General features: G+C 44.2%; 1 protein-coding gene across 2 annotated transcripts in view; it reads right to left on the bottom strand.

Annotated features, from left to right (window-relative positions):
* FNDC1 (fibronectin type III domain containing 1) overlaps positions 1-27,899 on the bottom strand; it is a 96,790-nt gene that overhangs the window by 63,764 nt on the left and 5,127 nt on the right. Inside the window, exons 2-4 of one of the 2 annotated variants that reach the window (XM_046669587.1) lie at positions 7,650-7,844; positions 5,261-5,347; positions 4,772-4,840 (exon numbers count right to left, since the gene is read on the bottom strand). In XM_046669587.1, the coding sequence (XP_046525543.1) occupies positions 4,772-4,840; positions 5,261-5,347; positions 7,650-7,844 (351 nt within the window). Of the gene's footprint in view, positions 1-4,771; positions 4,841-5,260; positions 5,348-7,649; positions 7,869-27,899 lie in introns of both variants that reach the window. The other variant, XM_046669586.1, reaches the window with a different exon arrangement.

The raw sequence follows: 27,899 nt of genomic DNA on the forward strand, positions 1-27,899 counted from the left end.
AGACCCTAGGGTCAGAGTTTTAAAATTCCACATCAGTCATATTTAAATAAACAAACCGCCAAAAAAATATATCTGAAGATTGGTGCTCATTTTGATGAACTACTCATAGAAAAGGATGAAATGCATGCTTGAGGTATCCCTTTCTCATATGTCCACAGATATTTCCTATGAAAGGAGTGCCAGGTAAGAAAGTAAAGATGCCAACTTTGCTTTACATGGTTTCAGATTCACTGCTTCAGTGTCAAATAATGTGACACCTGTTCAACAGCAGGCATCAGCTTTCCGAGCCAGGTACTATGGGGGAGGGGGCTCCAAAGATGGATTCAACCCAGACCTGCCCTGGGGCCTAAACCTGCTTGCAAAGAATCTTTATGTACCTGAAGTCATCTTCAAGAGAAGTGGTGACAGCAACCTTTCCTCAGAGGAAGGAAGGGGGAGATGAAGGTTTAGAAGTTAAAAGAGGGAAGATGAGGGATGTCATCCTGATGACCTTCATTTCCCAGGGACGCAGGAAGCAAGGTCACCTGCTAGAGGTGAGAGGAAGCAGGCGGAGGAAGGAACCTGAGCACAGTGGCAAAATTCTGGACTTGCCATTGTGGAAGAAACAAAGGAAACTGAGTAAGGACAAATAGAATAATTGCCGGGCAGCACCAAGGACCCAGATGAAGTGAGAAAAACAGCTATAAGGAGTTATAACAATGCAGATCAGATCAGGTCTTTATTTCTCTCACAAGGCCCCCCAATTAGCATCCAGGATGGAAAAAATGATTGCGGTTGAAAAGCTGGGACCTGGATAAAATCAGGAAGAGAAGAGCCAAGAGACAGCTTCTGGACTCTGGAAGTGGGAAGACTCTAGAGACTCAAAGCCTGGTTGGGTCTGAAAGCAAAGTTATGACAACGAGGGCACTGAAGAAGTGAGAAGATTGGGAATTTCATAATTCTAGATTTTGGAGAGGAACAACTCTATCATAAGTGACAGGAGGCGGCAGTTGGAAACCACGAGGTGAGACTACCATGAGGGTCATCATCATGGAGGCTGATGTGGTCCAGGACGCCAGGGTTGAGAGGCACATTATGAGCCAAGGGCCCGAATGCTATTTGGATTGAGGGAGCAAACTAGAGGTCAAGGAATGACCTTGATAAAGAAGGGAATGGCTGGACCACAGGTATCATGCCAGTGTTGGCTGAAAATGGCCTAAGAGAACTGTGAACGCTATGCTGAACTTGAGTCTGAGCCATAATTTAACTGTCAAAAAACGACCAAGCTTCATAAATATAAAGAAAATCTAATAAAAATGAGGCATGAATCAGGTTTTATTTCATGGCTATCTCTAGTTTGGGCTCCATGGCTTAAGAAAAGCCAATAGGACTAGATTTTTAGAAAATTATATTATTGTTAAAATACATATGATCCTATTGAGAGCTAAAACGAAGAGCTTGGCAAAAGCAGATTAAGTGCCTGCTGAGTCCCTGGGCTGGCTGGAAGCTGAGCTGAGCCATGGTCTTTGTCCTGACCCCCAGTGCCTGGCTCTGCGCACACCAGAATATCCCAGATCCAGTCACAGCAAAAAGCTAGAAAAACTTCAGAAAAGAAGTGTGCAGGAAAGCCAAGTAATAGGATGCCAATATGTGAAGGGACTTGGGACATCTATTCCCTGAGGACAAAATGAAAGGATGTGGGTTTACATCTCAAAGGGAGGGACTTTACACTTAAACACAAAGAACAACTTTCTGACTAGGAGACCTGAGATGAGCTACGCAAAGAGGAAGCCAAAACTTCTGCCCTGGAATTTCCTTTTTGCTTAGTCCTGTGATTTTCTGAGTCCTAAGAGTTTCCCTATTTGGACAATTGACAGGTCTGAGAATCACTGAAGTCCTGCCCGCCTCCAGGACTCCCTGGCAGGTTCTTCCTCCTCCTCATGTGTCTTCACCCATATGGTCCCCATATGGTCTCAGCCTGGTACCATCATCTTATCAGTGCCTCCCAGGCTCCCCACCCTGCCTGTTCTAAATCACAGTGCTGCTTATTTTTCAAAGAATTCGTGTTTAACTTACAGGGTGAATTCTCACCCCCTCACAACTCATATGTTGAAGTCTTAACCCCCAGTTACCAAAGACTGTGACTGTATTTGAAGATCGGGCCTTTGAAGAGGTGATTAAGTTAATGGGGCCATTAGCGTGTGCCCTAATCCAATATGGCTGCTGACCTTATAAGGAGAGGAAATTTGGACGCATAAAGAGACACCAAGGATGTGCGCCCACAGAGGGAAGAAAAGCCAAAGCGAGAGGCCTCGGGAGAAATCAAATCTGCTGACATCTTGATCTTGGACTTCTAGCCTCCAGAACTGTGAGAAAATAAATTTCCATTGTTTAGGTTGCCCAATTTGTGGTATTTTGTTACAGCAGCACCAGAGACTAATACAGATTATATGCATTATTTTTTGCTTACTTGTTTATTGTCTTTCCCTCCCATTAGAATATAATCTTCATGAAGGCAAGCCCTTGTCTGTCTTTTTTTTTCTTTCTTTCTTTCTTCTGTCCTTGTCTGTCTTACTCCCCACTGCATCTTAAGCACCTAGGCCTGTGCCTGGGAAACCACAGGCACTGAATGAATGAATTAAATAATGAAAGTCCGATTGAAGCAAAGATAATGAGGTCAAGACAGGTCTTAGCCAGCAAAAGGCCTTCTGGAATTTGAACTGAAACTACTGTTTCCAGCAGAATGAAAGAATGGATTTTCCTCTGGTTTCAGATAAAACACTGGAAGAACATGAGGTGCTACCAGTCAAAGCATTAGAGCGAGTCCTTGGGGCCTTACACTAGAAGCTGATGCTAATGTCTGCATCCTGAGGACAAATCCCTTCCCTTGAATGAAGATACTAGATCTCAGAACACTTCTATTGTTTCACAGAATTATCATATATTAACCCTTCCTCAGAACAATAGCATAGTATATTTTCCAAGCCTCACAAAAAGGTATGGATGTTGATTACTTATTGATAATTTCTCATAAATTATTCTCATTATTTTTACTAATGATGAAACGTAATTTTTTTCCCAGAGCACTGTAATCAAGTCTCTGCATTCTGCATACAGATGTTTTTTGTTTTAAGTTCTGCTTTATATCATATGCTGCAAACGGGTTTGTTGAGCAATTTCTTCCAGTTCTTTTTTATCATAATGTTTGACAAATGTAGCATTGTGTACTATGGCAGAGGGCTGTTTGGCAACCAGGGTCTACCAAGGCTCCTGCAGAGAAGGGTTCAATGATCTTACAGTACATGAAACCAACAAATATGAGATGGGGTGTGATCGTCTCTGACTCTGATTTTCACGGTTTCTGCAACATGTGCTCACTCAGAAAGGTCACATGCACACACGCACACACGTTTCTATCAAAGAAAGCATAAGAAATTAATTACTTAAGAAATGCAAGAAAATTACTTGTTCTAAAACTACTATCATTCAGAAAACCTTATCAGGAAGATTACAAAAATAAATAAAATGGTCATTTAAAACACAAAATATAGGATTCAAATGTAAGGCACAGTACATCTGTCAGGAAAGGGTTTATGCATACCTGCGAATGTTGAGATGCGTGTCTTCAGGGGTAGACAACCTCCAAAATAAACACCTTTTCCTATTTTGCACATTCTCTAGGTGTACTACCTTCTTGACTGTTTTATTGTCAATGTCTTCCAAAGTCTGATCCGTGGCCTTCTGCTCTTATTTCTCCTAATTCTTGCTCACTCTCTACTTCTGTTCTCACCCTACAGCATGACTCCTAAATCCACACATACCTCTTACTTCTCTCTTCCAGAGTTCACTGCCTCATCTCCAATCACCTCTAAGACATCTCCATGACAATGCTTCACGGTCATCTCAAGTCCAACATATTTGAACAAGAACATATCACCTTTCCTTGAAAGCCAGTTTCCTTTTCTGGTTGTTTTGTTTCTCCACTCCCTTTACACATAAAACGGAATTTGAAAACTGCCTACATCCATGAAATCTGATCTGAGAAGCAGATTATAATCATTGGTTTCAACATACTCACCTTCCTCTCAACTATACCAGACTGATGTATTTAGAAAACATGCTTCATGAAAAAAACCACAGCTCCTTGCCATATTGCCTTTGGGTTATTACCCAACCACATTCTGAAATAACTGCATTCATTATTTTTTCACCATTAATTACATATGTTCAAGAAACACACAAGAAATGTCAACACTTCTCTCAACAAGCAAAACAATATGACCAGACAACATCAACATCCAAATGATAAAACATACATATGTACAAATATGGAGCAGAGATGGAAGGCAGGTTATCTAACATATCACAAAATATCCCACGGTTAGAAGAAAAGAAAGAAGGACTTGATGCTGCATTTTAGCCAATAAAAGCCACTGCTTGGTGGCTCCCATTCATTTATGCCATCCACAGGTAAGAGAGCTGTAAATATCCTCATCAGGCCAGGACTGCCATCTCGACCACCATATTTGCCTGTTAATAGTGCAACAGTATCCCCAGATGTAGACACAGACACTTCCCCACACCAGAACACGAAAGAACGGTGAGAAATGAACAACAGTGGCTGCAGTCTGGTCCATTAAGTGCAGAGCAGATTGACCAAAACTGTGGCATGTGTGTTAGTTTAGCGATGGGAACTAAATGAAGGTTTGTGAGCACATGTGTGTGACAGAAGCACAACCCTCTTGCGAGATGGTGCTTCAGTGAAGACATGAACCGAATGAGCAAATAGTACCTGTGACGGTTTCATTAAATGATCCTGGACCCTTAATGGGAAAACCATCAATCTTGATCCATTCACCTCCTAAATTAGGAAAATGCAACTTGATAGTTAGAAAGGAGGACCACTGGATTTTCCACATTTCAGTGCATCCCTAACATATACTTAAAACGTCTTTTCAACAGTCTTCAAAAGGATCTACTCAGGCTATCTTAGGTGACTAGGCTTTATGGACAATACATATTTTGGGTCTTTTGTACATGGTTTACGCTAGTGAGTACTCAAAAAGGACAAAGTGCTAGTAACCTACATTAAAATTACTTTAAAAGAAGGGATAAATCTCTCCTACTTTTCAATCTTTCAGCTTGTTATGCAAGTCTAAAACTTTCTTGTTCAGGCACTCTTTAATGCTGCTAGATTTGTATTGACCTGAAGAAGCAAGGAGAGATGTTTCTCCCAATCTAAGTCATGAAAACACAGCCTCCAATTCTAGGTAAGACTTACCAGGTGGGCTTTCAGCTCTGTAAACTGGACGGCTCACTCCATTGTGGTTTTCTGCAGTAACCAGCACAAAGTACACTACCCCCGGCTCTGAAACATATGGTTTATATCAAGCCACCGTTTCAAATCTCCGAGAATGACAGTTTGATTCACTAACCATGTTCCTTATACCAGTTATAACCAAATATGAAAATCTGAATTAAGCGACAAGTCTAACTATAGCTTTCTCTTTTTTTAATCAAAATCACTAACATTCCTCTCATGTCACTAAAATGCACTTGATCAAAAGAACACAAAATTTACTTAGTACAAAGTATTATGGCATGTGCAATAAACCTGGATTCAAGAGTAGTCAACAAAAAACACTTTTGAGGTTTTTAAAGTGAAATCAATGTAGGAAATAGGAAGGCACTATGCACTAAACAGGTGTTTTAACCTACTGTAACTAGAAATAATATTTTCCCATGGACGGTCCAAGTGGAAATCTCCAAAAATATTAAGAAAGTGTCAAAATAACTGATAAAGGTAGCACATGGGAAATCTTCATGAAATGTTCTACTTTTCACAACAAAATATTCCCTTTACTATGCCTGCATATTGTCTTTGACTATTTCAACAAAATTCTAGAAAAATAGCTCCTAGAATCTTAGAAAAGCTAATCTTGAAATAACTGGGCTTCACTTTTTGATTCAAGGTCAAGGTCAAGGTCAAGTAGCAGCAGTCTCTTTGACTGAGCTCCTGAAGTTGTTGGGATGCAAGAGGAAACCAAGATGCCATGTTACAAAGTGAGTGTACCCTGAACTTGCAGCTTCCAAAAGCAAAACTCTAGTAGTGCTGCTTTTCCTCAAAATGAATTATTATCTCACGAAAGGTAAGTAAAGGTGTCGATTCCTTGAAGAGATGAAAGTCTGAGGGCATTTCAGGGGACGAAGGGTTGGAGAGTTTAGAGTTAGTTCTGTCAAAGGCAATAACTGCAATTACATTTCTCCAAGTGAGGAGCATTCCTTTAACAAAACTTCAGTTCTCAAGCCAGAGGCCCAAGAACAGCGACACAGCCGATACCATCTGGGACGCCTGCTGTGCTCAAAGCTGATATCACTTCTGTCTGACTAGGGCAGGGCCTGGTGGCATTCAGGGTCTGGCATGACCTGCCGACTAATGGGGAAATGCTCTAGATCCAGACAGAATGCAAAATCATGCTTGGCCAGGCACTTTCTCTCTTCGTTCTGAGTTTATTCATATTTCAAAGAAATTTAATCCACATGTCTCTGATTCCCGCTCGTTAACTCATCAGAAAGTTGCTTGGGAGACACTATTTGTTTTTCAGTGAGGTCTAGGGCTCTCTTTCTCCATGTTTTTCTTCTCTGCAGTAACAACCCAAGGTTTGAACAAGCAAATATGACCTTGCTCATGCCTTTGGTACAATGGAATCTCCACTTAACCTCACAGTCAGACTTTGCGGGGCCACACTGATGTGGAAGAGATTCAGAGAAATGTATGTTTAGCTGGAACCATGAGGAAGGGAATCTGGCCCCCTTTATCTCCCTTCTATACACTTTCTGCTCCGTTACCCAGAAAGTCAAACATTACAGTGCAGGGTGTGGAAAGGAATAAGTGTGGCGGACTGACGCCAAGAATCTGAGGAGCCATGAGTTGATTTTGATGCACTAAAGGAAGACAGCAAAATGGTAACCTGGCTCAGGGAGACCTAGATGTGACAGAGGCTGACTTCTGTTACTTCTTTATGATCCATCTTAAGGTTGGACCATGAGATGATTGCAGAATAAATGGCGTTTCAGGCTACTGGGATCAAAAAAGCAGAAGAGAGAAGATCCTTAGGAAGCAGCTCAAAGCCTGAATTAAAACCCCTACAACTGCACTTATAAAACAATCTATTAGGAAAAATTTCAAATACTCCAAACTTCCAGAGTCAAATTTAATGGGGAGAAATGTTACATCTTTGAACCAGATGTGGCTAAGCAGGACATATCACACACACCTTTACAAGAACATAGTCCTTGTATTATAAAATGGTTTATAAATTAGAAATGAAAATTAGGCTATAAAGTTGTCCAGTAGTCAAGCTTTTACGAGACAAAAGACGATCAACATATTTCCCAAAAGCACATTCAGAAACTAAAAATTGTTTCCTATATCAATTTGGAGAGATATCCGGGAATATTGGAGTTCAAATGCATGATGGGGAAGCCCAGGAGAGGGAGGAAGGCTGCTAAGCAACAGCCTCATGACCTTGGCTACCTGTTCCCAAAGAACCACTAGGTACCTTGAGCCTGGCCACGCTTTGTCTCACAAATAGTCATCCTAAGAATGAAACTGAGAATATTGGTGTACAGTTAGTTCTGACGGGGAACAAGACCAGAGTGTCACTTACCCACGTCCTCAATAAGGAAGGAGTGTGTCTCCGCATTCACCTTGATGTATTTAAGACTTTTCAGTGACTTCCCATAGGCAATGTTGTAATGCTCCACGGGTCTACTGGTAGCATCTTTGGGTGGGTCCCACGTGACTTTCAGGCCCATTTTAGTGGACAGCAGTTTCACGTGCCTTGGCTTCAGTGGGTGGTCAGCTATGCAAACAGCGCAACTATGAACTTATGGGAACGGCAGATGGGGAAAACGAATTTTTTTCCATTGTTCTCTGATATGGTTAGCAAAAGAACAAATGACTTTTAATCTGTCTGATCCCCAAGACTTTAAGTACAGTCATGTTTGGACATTGTTACAGGATGACAGCAAAAGAAACATACCAAACCCACAAGCTTTTATGTATTCTGGATAACTATGGGTGGTAAATTTAAACCAAAGTGAAACAAATCAAAGTTTATGCATTCTCTGGCTTGATTATGTTACCTTGCTAGTGCAAGAATAACTTATTAGTAATTTGACATATTCTCCAGAAGCATTCATATACTAAATAAGCGCTTAGTATTTTGCTCAGTGAAGTTGGACAATCTTTAAAACACAATGAGACGAATAACATAAAACTCTCATGATCAGGAAGAACAGCCACTGAATCCAAAGCATTCATTTCCACAAAGAAAACAAACCAAGATCATCAACACCTTAAAAGGGAGGTAAACCTCTGGTTGATCTGCATATAGCTGATTTAAACGTTTCCATATTTTGTCCCAGAAGAAGAAAAACAAGTTATTAAGAAGCACAGTTACATTTTTATCTTCAGTTACGAGGCTCCAAAAAAGTATTCTTGATTTTCAAAAATAACCAAAATGAAACATAACATTTTGTCAAACAAAATCTCTCAGCTCACGAGGTAACTGATACTGCAATGTAATACAATATAAATATATGTTAAATATTCACACAACAGTCAAATGCATTTGAGGCAAACTTGGATCTGAAACTGATTATTCAATGATGCAAGGCACTCTCACGAAAGAGAAAAGTAACCTAAAAAACCCCCAAAACCTTAAAACTTAATAACAGTATGAAAAATGAATTTGGAATTTCATGGAAGAAGAAAGAGAAGGAAGAGTGTTTCGTGATGACATATAGATTGGTTAGTACGTGATTTTAATACCGAACGAAAATTCTGAACAGAATAAGTACAGACGATTCTAACAGACATCACTTATTCCTCCCAAAGTTGCCCCACTGCCTCTGGAGTAAAATGATTTAGCAAAGGAGGGAACTCCTGGAACTCTGCTTAGAGAAACTCAAAGAATGAAAAAAAAAGAGCATGAAGACAATGACTTTCAAGCATTAGCAATGAACGCCCTCGTGGAGACAAAAGCACCATGTTGGACCAGAGGCACAGACCGAAATCCACAAAGCCTTCCATCCTCAGCCTCAGAGGAGAGGTTCCTGTGATCTCGCGATGCGAGAAATCACAGACAAGGAACCCAGTGCTCTCCAGGAAGTTGTGGGCTAGGGAGACCATAAAGACAGCAATGACTTTCCGAGCCTTCCCAATGAGCAATCATGGCTGCTCTTCAATAATTCCCATCTGCCCTTCCTCGCCAATGAGAAACTTCTCAGGATTTTCTTTGCCAGAAGACTGAGGTTCCCTTCCCTCAGTTTCCTTTATTTCTCCTGAGGCTTCACTACAAAAAGCTCTCCTTCTCTGCCATCTATTTGACAAGCTTTTGTCAGCTGCGATCCCTATTTCGGGCAACAGCAGAAATCATTGCCAGAATCCAATATTTCACTCTGACCAAACGGCGGTGGATGAAAAGCAAGGTCTCGAAACTGCAAAGGGAAGTTTGTGGTTGGATGATTCTCCCAAGGAAGAAGACAAAAGAATGATTGAATATGCGAATAACACTTTTCTTTACAGTTGAATTCCAAATCTCCCTCAAGAAAAGTTAGATCCTGGACAGATAGACTGAAACGCGAGTCCTGCAAAACCCAAACACCGTCCCATTTACTGCCAGGCACTGGTGAACTCAACTAGGACACAACTGCCTAGGCCTGAAAATGATTTACTGACGTGAAAAGAGGAACAACTCATAAATGTACTCATTGTTCTTCCCTGCTCTGCCTTGCATCTATCCTTGGACACACATGGAATAATTCCCAACTCACATGAGAATCCACATCCAAATGGTTGCATGAGCCCAGACTAAGAGGAGAAACTCAGAACCTTCAAGGAGCTCTAATCAGATGAACAAAGTAAAGAAGGGCAAGGGGCAAGTGCCCTTGGTTGCCCAAACCTAGTGAATGCCGTTGCCTTCTTCTTACGCAATCGGTTTCCCAGCGTGTCCATGCATGGGTTTGTTTGTTCTCCGCTTGCCAATGAGCAAGTACCATCACACAATGTGTCTCAACTCCATAATTGCCTGTGTCAGCATTTGTATGTTAAGGAAAAGGCCATATCGTGTAGATCTACTCTAAAATATATAAAAATGCAAGGGTGAAATAGACAGGAAAAGGGGGCTTATTGAATCTACCCTCTTCCCCCTCTGCTCTAAACACGTAAACTTAAGCTGCATGATGCTCATAACACACACCAGCTGGGAGGTGTCATTCACTCCCTCTCCACGTTATTCACTCCCACTTCCTCTGGATGAGGAAGACAAGGCCTGGAGCAGAGAGGTTAGGAGAAGTGCCCAGAGTCACACAGCTGCACCAGGACTGGAGGCAAATGCAAACCCCACTTTGTCCAACTCTAAAGCCCAGCTCTTCCCACAGCGTACGGACCCTCAGGGTCCATCCCTGTTCATAAATGACCCCTGACCACATCCATTGAAAACTAATTAATTTAGGAGCCACCACTCTCCTAAAACAAATTATGAGCCCTCCATGGCTGTGTTTACTGTTTCCGCCAGATCTACCCCCAATTCCCACGCCATTCTCCTCTCTGGGGGCCACTCCTGCCCCCACCCACAGTCGCATCACCTCGTGCTGGTGTCCTCATCCTCCCCGCTCTCTGGAAGGAAGGATAAGTGAATGACGTGCTCTCTCAGGGATATTTGCATTCTTACAACAAAACCTTAGACCAGAGGAATGACTTTCCAATAGAGACATTTTCAGCCTTAGAGTTACCTAATGGAGATCGTTTTTGAACACAAAGGCCTTTTGGGGACCATGAAATCATACCTTCAAGGCAGCCTCAGGGTCAATCTCCTTGTAAGATCAGTCCTGAATTCAAGGTTCCCCAAAGGCCTTAGGCCAATATATGACAAGCCCCTCCTCCCACCCAACCCCCCAACACACACAAATTGGGCCAGTTAAACAGAACACTACAGTGACTTGATTAGGAGATATTTAAAACTGATGCCGTTTTTGATGCTTCCTAGTGAACATCATCCAGGCCTCACTCAGAAAGAATTGGATGCAAAGAACAGGAAGCCTGAATGAAAGGCAATCTCGGCTGTCATTCCAGCCCCACTCCGACCCCTCAGTGCCTGAACTCCGAGTGAATTCATGAAACCAGCATTTAAGCAACAGCCGCTCCAGGCAGACACATGTCAGCATGCACAAACTCGCATTACTTGACCAAAAGCCGGTTCTTGGGTCTAGAAACATGCCTGTTTGTTCTATTCCTGATCATTGCTTTGTAGGTCTTGTGACTTCATTCTTTAAATGAGAAGTGAAAGCATCAAGAGCGTGAAATTCATTTCAGCCTCTGCAGACTGCATTCTGGGTTTTCTGTAGGCTAAAGATGAAGTATGACAAAGTGGTTTTTAATTTATTTCTAAGTGTTCTTAACTTAGGACAGGCCATCCTTTCTGCTGGATAAACGAAACACGTAATCTTGTGTAATAGTTTCAGTATTTTCATCTAATAAGGATGATACTGGGGACATTCTTTAAAGCTAATTAGTCCATGAACTGTCTCTCTAAAGACGAAAAGGACAAACCGAAAGTCAATACAACAGGAATGATACAGCCTAACAGAGGGAATACCGGGATGTAAACGCACAGAGCATGCATGACAGGTTATGACCGCAACAAGCTGTTTTTTCATCTCCACAGGATGCAAAACGAGCCTAAGCTGCAGCCTACGGGACTTCAGTTTAAGCAAAAAGAATTTCCTGTCTGTGTCCTTCCCCATCTCTCCCCATTCAATGCTATCTTTGGATGGAGACAGATGGTAAGGTGCTCCAGACACAGAAGGAAGCCAGCAGAGTCTGCTATGACTCAAAGTCATTCCATAGTTCATACCAGTAAACTTTATCCAGATTCAAGAATGTTTTGCCAGGTACTGAGTGGCAAAATATTTTGGTGACCTTTCAGATACCTGGCAACTGCCAGGCTAGACATTTTCACAGCATGGCTCCCATGAGACCTCTATTGGTCTGTCTGGGAATGGAAAATAAGGGCACAGTCAGTACCTAGAGTTGTTCCTTTGGTCTAGCTCCAAGTTCCAGGTCTTTCCAAGAGAGTTCTAGGAGGCCAGTTTGGTTCAAGGGTCCAAGTATGGATTCATGTCGGCTCAAGGATGGATACCGAGATTCCAACAGTTCTGCGATGTCTGTCCTTGGAGGGTCTTCAGCTTCTGCAGAGAGGCCTCAAGGGATCCTCCAGGGCTGATGAATGTCCTGGGGAAGCCTGAATCCAGAGCCAGGTCCCCAGAGCCAGCCTGGTCTGACCAACATGTGTGGAGCCCGCTCATCATCATAGACAAGGGTACCACACCTCACCTGCCTCTTCCCCACCTTCCACTCTGTCATCTCTCTTGGCCCTGGGCACCAGCCACACACTCAGTGCTCACTTAAATGGCTAACAGATTGAAGAAAAATATGCGAGGAGGGTTTAGACAAATGAGGTCCACCAAGATCTCGAACCCAAACACCTCCAAGGACCAGGAAGATCAAGCAAATAAGTGAAGACATATTAATGAGTGCACATTCCATCTAAAGGCACAATTTAGTTTTAGGCACCTGTTGACAAAAAGGAATTCAGGCCCCATATTGTCTGACATTCTGGGGGGAGGGGAGGTTCTAAAAAGCTACAGATCCCGATTTTTGTGTGAAATCTCCCAATTTTATACCAGTTGGTAATGCAACTTTTTAAAAACACTGTGTGAGGAAACACACACCACCACCCCCAACTGGCTGAATTCAGTCCATTGGTGGCCAGTCGGTGACTTCTACTTTAACTCCAGGAGAAACCCTTCAGTTGCTGATCTGGGCAACTTCCCAATGTCCTATTTCAGCTCTAAGACTCCTGTGGGAGTCTGGGTCCAGAGACAAGGTCTGCAGGTCCAGATGGATGCTCAAGTCTGGAGAAGAAGTGGAACAAGAGTTACCCCAGGCGCTGAAGGCGCCAGGCATAGATCTGTGCAAGGACTCATATCCCACCTCTAGATCTCTCTCCCTCCCCGAGAGACCTAAAGGCTCTGAATAAAGTGGCCTGGGCTCCAAAGAAGTCAGGAAGATGCATCCCAGGATGCCTTTGCGGAGGGATGTGTGTGATGCTACACAGGCTTCAACGGCTAGCAAAACTGATGACGTCCACACATCTCACTCTGGCCTAATGATTCCAGACCAACAGTCCCCACTGCCTGCTTGACAGTCTCATGTGAGTTCCACACTAGCTCACTGCTCGCGATCTTGGTTCAAATATCACCACCCACCCTTAAGCACGCAGGCATACCCACAATGGACGAAAATAAATATGTTCCTAGAAAAGGAATTCTGTCAAAGGATATTTCTCAGAAGAAAAGTAAGGCAAGTTCAGAATCAGTTAATAAAATGAATCAAGGGTAAAAGTAATCCAAAAATGACACAATTCATGGGGAAATCATGCTTAGAAGACGGTGACTCAAGATAATAACTGAATCTTTCTGGATCCAAAGTGTTGCTTCTGCTTGTTTGTTTTACTTTTTAAAAATAACATATAGTTACTTCATTATATTCTCCAGATAGGCAAAAAGGGAAAGGACGATGGATGGTTGATGTGAGAGAGAGGGGTTATAAGAGCATCATTAACCCAGGAAGAAACAAAGAAAGAAATGCCTCCTCTTTGGCACGATTCCTTCATGTTTGCTCCATTATAACTTTTGAAGTTGACTGATTTAGCCAAACATGCTATACCACTGAAAGTGTTGGCACATATTCAGAATCCAATAAATATTAGATGAATGAATGCATACTTTGTTTGACTTACCATCTAGAAACAAACAGCAGCTTATAAACGTGCTTCAATCTTGTAACTTCTGTGATTGCACTGAACAGAGCTGTCGTTCACATCATCACTGCGCACAGGGAAGCTAAAACCCAGAGCTGGGGTAGGAAAATCCACTAAGAAAATGTTGGCTACATAGAACCAAATGTTTTCTGAGGCCCTAACCAAGACAACAGTTGCAAGAAAAATAAATATTACTTCTTGGATTTTTATACTGTGTACTTGCTGAAGAAAATTACTCAAGTAATTAAATATCAGTTTGATTTGATTTGAAAATCAAATTTGAAACATAGATTTGGATCTCAAAATTCATGGTCAAGAAGAACTAGAAGGACTTACAACTTGGATATACAACTATGTACTGGGGCTTTGGGGAGAGAAAAAAAAGAGGAAGATTGGCAACAGATGTTAGCTCCGGGCCAATCCTCCTTACTAAAAAGGATAGCCTATAAACAAAAAGACAAACAAAAAATGCATGGTTATACTGTGCTACACAATTCATAGATTCTTAGAACTTAAGTGCTATATCTTAAATAGCAAATGGGATCTACTTGGGCAAGCAATAAGGAAGGGCCTATGTGCTTCTACTGAGCTATAGATAACAAATCACATAGCAATTTTATTTCACCTCACTAAATGTATGAAGCAGCTTTTCCTGAATTGGAAGCATGGGGCACAGAAGTGCTCATTCGGAACATCTGAGCTCAAAACTAATTTGAGAAAATAGATAAAGGAGTCAGAAATCACACTATCAGTTTTATTACTGATAAGGCTGAGTTGGAGAAGGTGGAGCTCATGTGACCCCCATCATGCTTCCTGCCCCCCCCCCCTCCAATTCTGGACCCTTGAGTGAACACAGAAGGGAGAGCTGAGCCTGCAGCACAGGCTGGGTGGGGGGAGAGCCCGGGTCTAGTGCCTCCCACATGGAAGCAGAAGTGGAGTCCAGTGCAAGAGGAGACTTGCATACCTGTGCCTTTTAATCCATTGATCCCACTGGGTAGAGAAGTAGACCAATGGAGACTGGGCTCTTTCATTCACCCCTCTGGTACAGCTTGCCTCATGGTGGTGAGGGAGTATGGGATGAGGCCAGAGGCCAGAAGTGAAACATGAGAAGAAAGTGGAAGTCCCCTTAATGTCCCCAGCAGGTTGTTCCCTGACCCCATTGGGCTTGACCAACAACCGAGGTCAAGCTATGGCTGCCTCTTCAGGGTGAGGATCAGGACCATTGCCCCACCTTCAGGAACCTCCTCCAGGACACTCATTGGCCCACCTGTATCCTCCTGGGGTTAAGGTAGGGATTCCCCACCCAGCTCCATAAGGCTCTGAAATGCGAAAAGCTCATTCTTGAGCCAACTCAAAGCCATGTTGGCCACCAGGCTGAAAACCCACTCCTGGCCTGTCCTATTCCAGTCCCAGATTTTGCCCCACTCACACTGTCCAAAATAGCCCACCAGAGTTTAAGCAATGAGATGAAATGATAACGTGAAGACGCTCCGATAATACACCACCAGCAATATAAAAATGTCCAATGTCAGTATAGGTCCCTCCCATTACAGAATTCCCAGGGAAAATTTAAAGTTGAAGAGTGAAGCCCTCTTGGTTTAATAGCTTAAGATCTAACAAAATGAAAGCCCTCCTTCCTTTCCTCTCTTCCTTCTTACCCTGTTTAGCCTCAGCTAGAGCAGATTCACTCAAACGCCCAGACGGGGTCAGGGTTCCCTCAGCAACTGCAGTCTCTGCCATCTTTCACTGGGATAGGTGTAGATTCTTCAAGATTCCCTGAAGTAAAAATAATTGAATGCACAGTCTCCCAGAGCCTAAATTCTTAGAGTCCTAAGACCCTAAAATCTCCATAAGGCAGAGAATCCAAAATGTGCTGTGCAAAGGACACATTATTTTGTCTACCCCGTGAAGCCTCCTCCAATTCTTCCAGTAGCCTCTGATCATATGACCCTGGCCAGACCAGGAGACTTCACTGGAATTGTTTTAACTGGAGCTGGACCCTGGGCACTGCCTTTGCTTTCCAGTTTTGAGGCTGTGATGGGTGAATCCTGGAAGTGCTGGTGACCAGCTCTTGTTGTCACACGGAGAAGAGAGGAGAGAGGGAGAGAGAGTCTGGGGGCAGTGAGAGACCTGGTTTTAGGCATCCCCAGGGCCAGCTCAGTTCCTGTCCTTCCCAACGTACGGCTGCACAAGCCAATGAATTCTGGGATTTAAATTAGTTCAAGTTGGGTTTTTGCCACTTGTAGTCAGACCCTGATGGATTAAGAGACTATTAATCAAGATCTTCTATGAAAGTCAAAAATAACTTTTTGAAGCTCCCCCAGCAGCCAGTACATTTGGTCACAAAAGGCTGCCAGTGCAGACACACCCAAAAAAATTAAGGCAAATACCAGCCGAGGAATGGCTGCCATTCCCAGCTGAGCACTCCGTGCAGCCCACCCAGTCTGGCAGTCGATGCTGAGCAGCAAGAACGGACAACGTTGGTTCAGAAGAAAACCCCCAAAAGAATGTTAAGGGCTTTTGAAATAAACCAGTGCCTTAAAACCCCAAAAATGCTAAAATTACTTCTTAAGTATACCAAGGATCGCTCTTTAATGCAACAAAACCTTCATGTTTATGTAAGTCTGCCTGCTTCATCTTTGTTTGAAATTCAAGTTTTACTTTCCACTGGAAACCGCCAAATATTTCCCAGACTCTGAAATGAAGAAAACACAGATCTCAGTGTAACCACGGGTGTCTGACCAAAAATCCAGTCGATAAGCCAGAAAAGGTTAGGATGTGCTAAAATGGCAGGAGAGCTTGGGAGCAGGAATCAAGGTGATATACAACTTTGAGACTATGATTCCAAGGAAAGGTGGCAAAATGCAGCTATTGTCCCTAAGACACCAGACAGCACAGGAATATAGAGAAATGTAGAAACACCCAGACGGTTGGCAACATGTGGGCAAAACACTGAGTTTTAAATAATTTTTCAAATGGATGTTGGAATTGTATTTGCAAATAATTACAACCTTGCCTCCAGAAAAACAAAAGACGAAGAAAGTACGGATTGTTTCGCAACTGTGTAAAGTAAAACTGATACATACTAGTAAAATTTACAGATGGTTGCTTGCATTTTCCACCTGGAAGGCTGGGTTGGGTGGACACCATCTGAGTATTAAAATAATGGCCTGGCTGCTCTTCTGACATTTCACAATATGCACGGGGTTCAATAAATGTGTTTTCCACCATTGGCATATTTCTCCAGGAATAATTGTACAAAAAGTGAAACCAACGTCTAGGTATCTGAAGTCTTTAAACTTAAAAAACATTCCAGGGAGTGAAAGAGCTTTGCAAACAGAAACTCTGACCCCACCACAGGGAAGCCACACAGTGCTGTCCTCACAGTAGAAACTCCAAGGCAAGCAGATGTCCCCGTCCCTCGGGAGAGTGAGGACAGACAGGGCTCCCCAGACTTGACCCCTGGTTCCCATTCCTCAAAACGCCGCCAGTTTCCCAATGTCATAGTGACTTACTGGATTTTATCCCCAAGTCCAAAGGGTCCTGTCATATTTACCTGGTGAGGGTACACATGAGTAGAGTGAGATGCTAGAAGACTTGAAATGCCCCAGGATGCTCTTGTGTGTGGCTGGAGCACCTGTCACTCTCAGCGAATCTGCCCTCAGCGTTTCCCAAAGAACAGAGGGGCCAGCTGGACCGCTGGGCTCCCAGTGTGCTCCTGCTCACCTCACCTTCGTCCTCAGCTAAACCTGAGTTCCCTGCGGTTGTCCCCAGCCCTTCCAGCATTTTCCAGTATTTTCATAACAACAAAGCATCATTTTATTCAGACTAAAAGGCCAAAATCGCAGGCATACATGCCAATGTGCTTATAAGAGCGCTAGATGGTCAGTGAACACAATTGTGAATCACATTTTTTCTCCATCAGCTCAAAGAAGCCAACGGTGAAGCCATCCAAATCTCAAAACTCGAGCCACTGGCTAATCTTTAAGTAGAGTTTGACTGAGTTCATTTCTATCCTCTTCAGATTGTCAGCACCACCTACACCCTCATCCGTCTCTGGGCGAATATTCTCCACCTTGGGTGAGTTTTAGGCAGCCACGTGTCATGAAAAGAGGTGACTCTCATACTTGGCTTCAGCAAACGGTTCCCCCTGGGTGCTGCACATAAACTGGTCATACCCAAGGCCACCTGCTTCCAGCTGGCACATGGGACCTTCCCAAGGAAAGAGCCCCGTGCCTCATGGGCAGTGATTTCTCTCCCTTGCCCCCGTCCCCTCAGAAGCTGGTCCCAATCTCCTGCCTAAGGCCACTTGCATTCTCAACGCAGCCACAATTCTGTGATGCTGGTAAACAAAGGCTGTCACTCAAATGCTCTCGCATCACTTCAAGGATTAACAGCTCCCTCTGGACAAATTTACCTAGAAGGTTCTAGATTCTAGGTTGTTTATTTATGTTTGGGAGGAAACTGGAGTGAAGAGAGAAAGACAGAATATTTGTTAATATAGTTTACCTCACAGTATTCTCTTCATTGTCTTCCTTCTTTCCCCACTCCCCCCTCCCCAACTTGTGAAAGATCGGCAAAAATGGACAATAAAATGAAGCAGCAAGGAATACTGTTTCAAAACAAACACCAAGTGGCAAAACTAAAATCAAGTTCTCAAGCCCAAAGGACACCCTTAAAATGAATGTGCCTTCTCCCTCAAGGTGTTTGCCGAGGCATTTTAAGTTGAATTTTTATTAATCCCACTCAAGTCAAGTTTCCCAGCTAATTTACAATGGTTCAACAGCTTGCATTCAATTTAGAACCGCCGTGGCAGAGACTGTGGGTTGGGGACCCAAGAGCCATTCCCAGCTCTTCTTCCTCCCTTGTTTTCTTCTACAATGGAGGCTGGCACACTAAATATTCATGACCCTTCAACAACCCTTGTAGCTAGGGGTGGTCATGTGGTCAATTCTAGCCAATGAGACATATAAGTAAGTTACTGCTGCCACTTCCAGGAAAGCATTATAAAGGGGTCAGGATCCACTGTCATGTGCTTTTGTATTTTTGTATCCTCCTCCTTTCCCCTCCCCCCCACACCTGCCCCCTCTGCTCGGGAATGTCAACACCATATCTAGAGATACGGCAGCCATCTTGGAACATGAAGCAACAAGGCTGAGAATGATGACCTGGCCAGGGATGGCAGAGGGGAAAAATAAAAAGATCATGGGTCCCTGATAGGCAATCTGCTCTTGGCCAAGTTCATGGGTAAGTGAGATGAACAATTCCCTTACCTGTTCAGCCATCGTTCATCAGACACTGTGTTATTAGCAGCCCCATCCCTTGTTACCTGATATCATCACTTCTGGATCCATAAAATCAAGTCACTTTTTCTCTTGATTTCTAAATGAGAGTTGCTTTGTTTTAACTTGAATTTCTTTCCGTTTGTTGTTCTTACGGGATCCGCTCTGGGAATTTAATTTTGACAATGTCAATGCTTTATTTGTCAGAATGCCATAGACTTGAGTAAGTACATCTGTCTAGAAAATGATGCAGCCAGAAATTACAGTGAACTTAACCAGCAGAGCTGGCAGAATTTGATCATTAGAACTTGAGGTTTTAAAGCTCTTGGCCATTTTATTCGGGAACCTATGTAAGCAAAAGCTACTATTTACTGTTCCAGAGAAAAAACAAGAATTTTTCCCCATCTAAACCACTTTCCAGAATGGTTTAGGGAAATGGAATTGGAAGGATTCCATAGATATATTTATTTATAACAACAATAAGAAAACAAGGAACCCTACAGCGAAAATGCTTAAGGACGGGAAGGGAATACAGGATTTATGGCTGCTGTTGACCAGCATCAGAGACCCTACGAAAAACCAGTACTTTCCAGGTTTTTGTGGGATCTCTTGCACATTCTTCAAATTCAATTCGCAACTGAGAAATAGTTTCTTAAAGAATTACCATTGTTTGCTGGCCCAGCTTAAACTCAGCCTACTATAAACTGCTTGACATGCCAGCCAAAAAAACTCCCTGAAAATTCATTCTTTTTCCCAAAATGTGAAAGTCATTGTCTAGCTATGTTAAATACTTGGGCATTACTGTCGCTGAAATCACCATTCATCTTACTCAGAAAGCTCCCAGAAAAATACCCTTAGAAGCCAGGCCAAGGAAATGTTGTGGAGAGGTAGGTATCAAACAGAGTAAATGAGACAGACACAACCAGAAGCCAGCCACTACATGGACCCACCAACAAGCCAGACTGCTAATGATAACCACTTTTTAAAACATTTTTTAATATTTAATATTTCAGATAATCACTTAATGGGTATAAATGGGCATTGGCAAATAACCTTTCAACGAAGAGAAAAAAATGCACAACACACCTAATAAGCAAAGAATTTAAGTTTTGCCATGGGGCCATTTGTGATAAAGAAAATATAGAGAGACATAAAGAAGAAGAAAGGAACAAAGATTTCTTGTATACCTACTAAGTGTCAGCCATCATTTACTTCTGCAACAGATATTCATTGAGTACCTACTATGCATCAGATTCCGAGCTAGGCATTGGGGATCTAGAGGTGATTAAAAAGAGTTCTACATCATCATAACTACTAGCCCTCGAATCTCCCTAACAACCCTGAGAACTGTGCTTTGGTATCCCCACTTTTATAAATGAGGAAAGTGAGTCTTAGAGAATTAAGTGACTCGCCAAGGGCTCACAGCTAGTAAGTGACATTGGTCCAACTCAGACCTTCCTAAACCATAGACCATGCTCTTTCTACTAAACTTTGTTCCCTCTCTGCTGTAATCATAACTGAAGGGGATAGATGTGGGCCTGGAGAGGTATCAGAACCAAAGGTAGAAAACTGAAAGTCATCAGTGGAAGCTGAATCCACAAGGATGCATGAGCTCATTGCACTGAATGAGTTCTTGTCAATGTCAAGAAGACTCCATGTTGCCACATCCTCATCTCTTGGTCCTCGACTTTCTTTATTTCCACATCAGCTGAGTGCTTCTCCTCCTGGAAGCACCTCTTCTTCTGTCTTCCTTGACCCCCCAGTCTCCTCCTTCCAGAACACCATACTCCCTGGTTTGTCTTCCATATCATTGGTCTCCTTTGCCAGCTCCTCCCCGTTTGCCAGAACTCCAAAGGTTATTGTGTTTCAGAGCCCAGCCTCCAGCCCTCTCTCTTCCCTGCGTGCACTCCCTCTGTCTTCTTTCCCTCAGTTACCACATCTAGTCCTAGGATTGCAGATATCACCATATGCTGCTGGCTCCCCAATTCATAACTCCAGCCCTGGCCTTTCCTCTGAGCTCCAGCGGGTCCCACTGTCTCCACGACATCTCCAGTGGGACCCAAAGAACACAGGTGTCTGAAGGATGACTGGAGAGAAGACATTTTAAATATAAAATATTAGTGATAAAGAGGAGAGCCAGGAAACAAGCAGCATCAGGGAACACACGAGTAGAGAGATTTTCAGGAAGAAGGCAATGTCCATGGGGGTCAAGTCAAGCCAAAGTTGAGAAAAGCCCATTTTTATTTGCTTGTAATTAGGAGACGTCCACTCCCATTCAAGGCCCCCAAACAAAGCAAACAGGTCAGCAAAGTTTCTCTCTGCAATTATCAAACTTAATCAGTTCCTTTTCTACAGCTACTCTTACAGGATTGACATAAGGATAAAATACGAAAGGAAATCGCAAAGCACTCAACGAATGTGAGATACAGGAGGAGGAGGAGGAGCCACAGAAGGGGTGTGGCTAACACCCTAACACCCAACAGAAATGACCCGGCAGGATGCCCAAACCTGGGCTCTCATCCAGTTCTCCCTCCTGACACAGCAGGAGGGGGCTTTCTGTCCTCATTTTCCTCAGTCTTGGGAAATATACTGTAAATGAGAATTTTTAAATCTTGAGAGTTGAAAAGAAGCCTAGGTAATCAGGCCCAACTTCCCCTCTTCAATCTGCCTATCACCTGTGTGTCTAAAATGGTCTTCAGGACTTTCCATGACTAAGTAGTTCTACCAGAAACCAACACGTTTCCCCACCTCCAGAGGTAAACTTCTATAAATGTGTCATGCAACCGGGTGATGGTGGAGTTACCAAGCCAGGTGCTGCCCTGGGAATACAAGTGAATTAATTCACAGATACCTAAGAAAGGCAATGGTCTTCAGTCCCCTGAGGGAAGCACTATGTTGACACATGGAAAGAAGAGTAAGGGTACTGCACATTTCACATCAACTGAGTCCTACCAATAATAAACATCGCCAGGGCTCAGAAGGGTGAGGAAAGGAAGTCCTCCTCTGGCTAGGATGATCAGAGCACAAAGAATGGCACGGTGGGATTCATGGAGGGCCTTTGCTAGAGATTTCTGCCATGTGTGGAAGCATTGGCCACGGCTTTCCACGGCTTGAATTCTAAAAGGCCATTTGATCAAGCCCTCTCTGCGACTCTACCCCAGCCTACCGTTCACCCCTCAGAATGCTCTGAACAGCTTCCTGTAATGAAAGCTCATTACAATTTCAGAGCATCAGTGGACCCTATGGAACTCATCCCAGAGACCCCAAGTCAAAACGTTTAGGTTCTATAAGAGAGACATGCAATCTGGTCAGACCATAGCCAGTGTCTTCTCTCCCAGACCTCTTTCTCCCTAGGTGTTAGAAGTATCAAAATGTCGTCATTTACACTGAAATCAGATCAGCCTGTAAAATAGGACCAGCCCAGGTCACAGGAGGTCAAGCAGCTTAGAATTCCCTGCCCCTCTTTTCTCTTCCCTTTGGCTGCGGTTTGCTTGGACATCTGTAGATACATATGTGGATTCTGAGAGTCATTAACCACAAGGAGATGCTTCAATTCTCCCAGTCTATCAGGAAGTAATAAAGGGACATTGCTGAGTGGGGTAGAAAATGGTATTAGAAACAGAGCAGGGCCAGGCCATGCGCTACAGCAGACAGAGAACATGGCGGCTTTCCATAACCCAAAGGATGTCAAAGAGAGTCTGACACTCTGTGGAAGAGCAAGCCTGCTTTATCCCATCACTGGAAGTCCAGACTAGACAATACAATCTAGATAAAAGAAGGAAGGGGGTGCATCCCAGCTTTCACTGACTAGGGAAAAAACATAGGTTGGGTCAACATCAAAGTCACTCGCCAGGCAAAGTCCTCAAACAAATGTGGTGATTTCTCTCACTGATCTCACAGTTCTATGCGCATCAGAGTAAAAACATTCAGAACTTAACACCATCTCTGGCACGTAGAAGTTGATTAGAAAGTACTAGATGATCCTGTATGGCTACACTTTTCACATTCGATGCCATTATTTATTGCAATATCAATCCCAAATTCCTTATTGTTAAGTCTTTGTAGCCTGTGCCTTAGATCCCAAAGATCTGAGTTAACTACTTACTTTATGAATGAAGGACCTAGCTGGGCTTGAGCTATGAATTAGGCCCGCTGAAAATGCCTAGGTCTTTGGGCTGACAGTTCAGCACAGACAATGCAACGCGGTGACTCACATCTTCCCACGCCTCAACTACGGCCCAGTGTTGGAAGCTGCACGAATTCCTTCACCTACTGAAAAGGAATCGTGTTGGTAGGCATACCATATATTGTGGGTTGAATTGTGTCCCCTAAAAAGATGTGTTGAGTCCTAAGTCCCAGGACCTGTGAACGTGATGTGGAAATAGGGTCTTTGCAGATGTATCAAGCTCAGATGAGGTCATGCTTGATTAGGGTCAGCCTTAACCCAATATGACCAGTATCCTTATAAGAAGACACACAGGGAGAATATCACATGACAACAGAGACAGAGACTGGAGTGACGTGTCTATAAGCCAAGGAACACCAAGGATTGCCGGAAACCACCAGAAACCAAGAAGAAACAAGGAAGGAGTCTTCTCTAGAGCCTTTACAGAGAGGATGACCCTGCTGGACACATTCCAAACTTCTAGCCTCCAGAACTATGAGAGTATAAATTTCTGTTGTTTAAAACCACCAAGTTTGTGGTCCTTTGTTACAGCAGCCCTGGGGACCACGTACACCTCGTTCACTCCAGCTGCAGACTGAACTTCCGACAAGGGCCAACACTCTTCAAAACTCGTGTGCTGACCCCACAGGGCCAGGGGGAGAGGGATGCAGGTGACTGTCCCCCACCTCGACCCCTACGTATCCTGCTGGTCAACACACATAAATATATTTAATGTATATCATATATAACGAATGCCAAAGAAAGCACAGCCAATCATTCAGCAAATATTTAGTGAGCATCTACTATCTGCAGGCAGCATTCTAGGCAATGGGGAGACTTCAGCGAAGAAAACCCACAAAATGCCCCGTCCTCATGGGGCTTACATTCTAGAGGAGGAAGACGAACAATTATCAAACACAAAAGTGAAATACACAAACTATCAGGTGGTGATAAAGGTTGTGGGGAAAAATAAAGCCGGGATAAGATGTACTGGGGGGGGGACAGGATTACGCTGTTAAGTGGGGGGGAGTGGTCCGCTAAGGCCTCATGTGAAGATGACGCTCCATAAAGAACCTAAAGATGGTGAGGGATAAACACACAGATGTTTATGGAAAGTTGTTCAGGCAAAGGGAACAGTAAGTGCAAAGGCACTGAGGTGGATGGTGTCAACACATTAGAGAACCGGCAAGGAGGCCAGGCGGCTGGGGCTGATACTTCAGAGGATGTGGTGTAGAAGATGACCATGTGCAGCCTCGAAAAATTGTTAGGACTTTGGTTTTTATTTGAGAGAGATAGGGAGCTGCTGAAGGTTCTGTGACTTCATGCATCATGAGAATCATTGTGGCTGCTGTTTTGAGAATAGAGTGTAGCCCCAGAGGACCCGCGGCCTTAACTGAAGTCTACACCAACCTCCCTGCATGTGAATGCATGAGACTCGCGGTGCCCTGGAACCCATTCCAAAATGGGATTGTTCTAGAACACATGAGCCATGTCAGATAGGACTGAAGGTAAAGACAGTAGTTAGGAGCTGTCGGCTTGCTCTGCATTATAATGAAGAAACCCCAAAGCCCCAGATAAACGAGCAGATGTATCAGAACCCCCGACACGATGAACAGAAGCATCTACCGCCCCTGGGGCCTGACTGCAGTGCCGTCCTCCACTCGGCTGCCCGTGCAACCTCCCACCGATCCAGTGACGTGCCACACTGCGGAGGCTCCTTCAATGGCCATAGTCGCTCTGGGTTATGGTCAACCTCCAGGATCTTCCTGAGCCGGCTGCTGCTGACCCCCCAACCCTGAATGCCACCATTCCCCCAGGGGACCACTTTGCAAGAACCACCCAGAACACTCACGTTTCCTCAAATGTGCCACAGTGCTTCTTGCCTCTGTGCCTTCACACGTCTGTTCCTCCACCTGAATTGTCCTTCCTCGCCTTCCTTCTCTAACATACACTCATCCCCTCTTCAGAACCCAGCTCAGATATGGTTGTCCTGGCCCTTCCAGGCTGGTGCCCCCAGGGCCACACTGTCCATACCCCCCACCCCTGCCTGTGCATCTTCTCTCAGAGGGACTGTGTTTATGAGCCTCTGCGTCTCTGCATCTGACATGTATTAACGCTGGATGAGTGACTGACTAACTGAATGAATGAATGAGTGGACAGCCTTCAAACAGAGACTCGCACAAAGTTTGAGCTGGAAGGGGCCCTTGGCCATGTCTGCAGTCCAGGCCCCTCATTTTTCAGAAGAGGAAATTGAGGCCTCAGAGTTGTGACCTGCCCAACCAAGGTCACGCAGCGCAAATTAGCCACTGGGTCAGGATGAGTGAAGTGGGGAAAGAGATGTGACACTACAAAGTAGCCCTAAACACCAAATCCTGGCGTTTCCATGACAAGTCCCTTCTGAGAAGTTCAAACCACTGTAACTCTGTTCGTGTTACAGTCTCAGCACCTCGATGCGAGGGAGGGACCTGTCAACCCCGTAGGTGAGCGACTAACATTTCTCAGCATTGACCCTTGACTTAAATGGTCTGCTGTGAACAAACTGGAATTCTGGGGGCCTTCTGCTTAAAGGACAAGGCTGACAGGTTCGAGGTTGTGAATTCCACAGTAAGGATGGAACATTCAGGGGCCGGCCCGGTGGCGCAGCGGTTAAGTTCGCACGTTCCGCTTCTCAGCGGCCCGGGGTTCGCTGGTTCGGATCCCGGGTGCGGACATGGCACTGCTTGGCAGCCATGCTGTGGTAGGTGTCCCACGTATAAACTGGAGGAAGATGGGCACGGATGTTAGCTCAGAGCCAGGCTTCCTCAGCAAAAAGAGGAGGACTGGCAGTAGTTAGCTGAGGGCTAATCTTCCTCCAAAAAAACAAAAAAAACCAAAAAAAAAAACAAAAAAAAAGGATGGAACATTCACCAAGAACCACTGTATTAAACACCGAACGGTTTATGGAACGAACCAGACGCAGAGCACCAGCCTCAACGGCAAGTCTTAACAGGACCCACTGATAAAGGCCACTTCCCACAATGGGGATCTTGCTTATACCCAATGCCAAGTATATTTCGCAACACGGAGTAAGATTCGCTGCAACTTCATCTTAAGTGAAGCCCTACTGGAGTTGAACACGGTTCCCTGTGTGACAGAATCATTTCTCAACAGCCATGGCGATGTTCCTGGAGTGTAGACAGAGAAAGGCGCCCTGGGCCAACCAGAAATGGCAGTGCTGGCTCCCACCCTGGCCTAAAGAACAAAACTAAAGAAATACAGAAAAGCCCCAAACCAACGGGAGCGAGGACAGGCTGTAGGAAGAGCGTGGGGTTTGGATCCAGAAGATTGGGGTCCAAATCCTGGGATTACCACGTACTAGCTTACCAGGGAACCCCTCTAAATCCAGGTCCCTCATAGTAAGATGGGGGTATCACCAATTTCACAAGGTGCTGTGAAAATAAGTGAAATGACACACGGGGAAACGGTTAGCTCTGTGGCACTCGTAACTGCCAGTCATCATTAAAAGGAAAGGAAAATGCACACCTAAGAACTCACAAAGATGAAAATAGGAGGATGTAGGTTGCACTTTATAGATTATGACGGTATTGTCATCTAATCACTTCCTCCCCACATAGGGACCACAGTAGACAATGTGAGCCATCACTATTAACAGCTCCCAGTTATTTTGTTGCACCTGCAAAGCGCCTTAGAAGCAGCCTTACTCTGCCTGGATACAGAAAGAATCCACTGACGGTGGAGGGGAGATGCTGGGAGACACAAGTACCACCCTGCGGCGTCCCCTGTCCCTGCCCGCCTTCCTGCTTTGGCGGCGGCCTGCAGAGACACCGGAGAAGCCCCGCAGCTATAGGGCTGCCGACCCCGCCTTAGGCTGCAGCTTCCTTTTTTACCCAATGATCAGCTGAAAATTACTAACACGGAGTCACTTCCACTCTTAATGAGTGATTTGTCCCTCCTGACTTCACATCTGAAGGAAGCTCCAAAGAGCAGCAAAATTGCAAAAAGGCAAACACCAAGGAAAAACCAAAGTAGCTAAGGGAACATTTGTCCTAGTTTTCTGGTCTCCGGGAAGCCGCAGCTCCTGGGGCGGGGAGGCGAGGCGCCGCGGGAAGGCCGGGAGCGCCCTCTACCGGCCGCGGCGCGGAAAAGGAACTGGGCGAAAAGCGTGTCTTCCACGGGACGTCACAAACGCTCAGAGGCACAAACATTCCTTACTGAAAACTTCTAAATTTTAACCATGTGCTCCATACTGGGGAGTATTCCTTATAAAAGAATAACACGATTCCCCCAAGTTGGATTAAATTCATATTCTTTGTCATGAAGACAAGGATAACTTCTAGAAGCAAGGAAAAGACGATGTTCGCTCGTGTATGTAACGTATACCTCCCTCGTTCCAAGTGCTCTAATTTATGTCTACTAAAGTTTGTAAAAGAACTAATGAAACAATATCCATCCCGGACCCCAGGGACCCAGTTGTCCCCAAAGGCACCCAAGGTTTCCGTTTCGGATGTATCCCAACATAAATATTCTACGGATCAACAAGTAAATACATATACATATGTATTCTCTCTCCTTTATTTTTATACC

Source organism: Equus quagga, chromosome 8 (genome assembly GCF_021613505.1).
Source record: "Equus quagga isolate Etosha38 chromosome 8, UCLA_HA_Equagga_1.0, whole genome shotgun sequence".
NCBI lineage: Eukaryota > Metazoa > Chordata > Mammalia > Perissodactyla > Equidae > Equus > Equus quagga.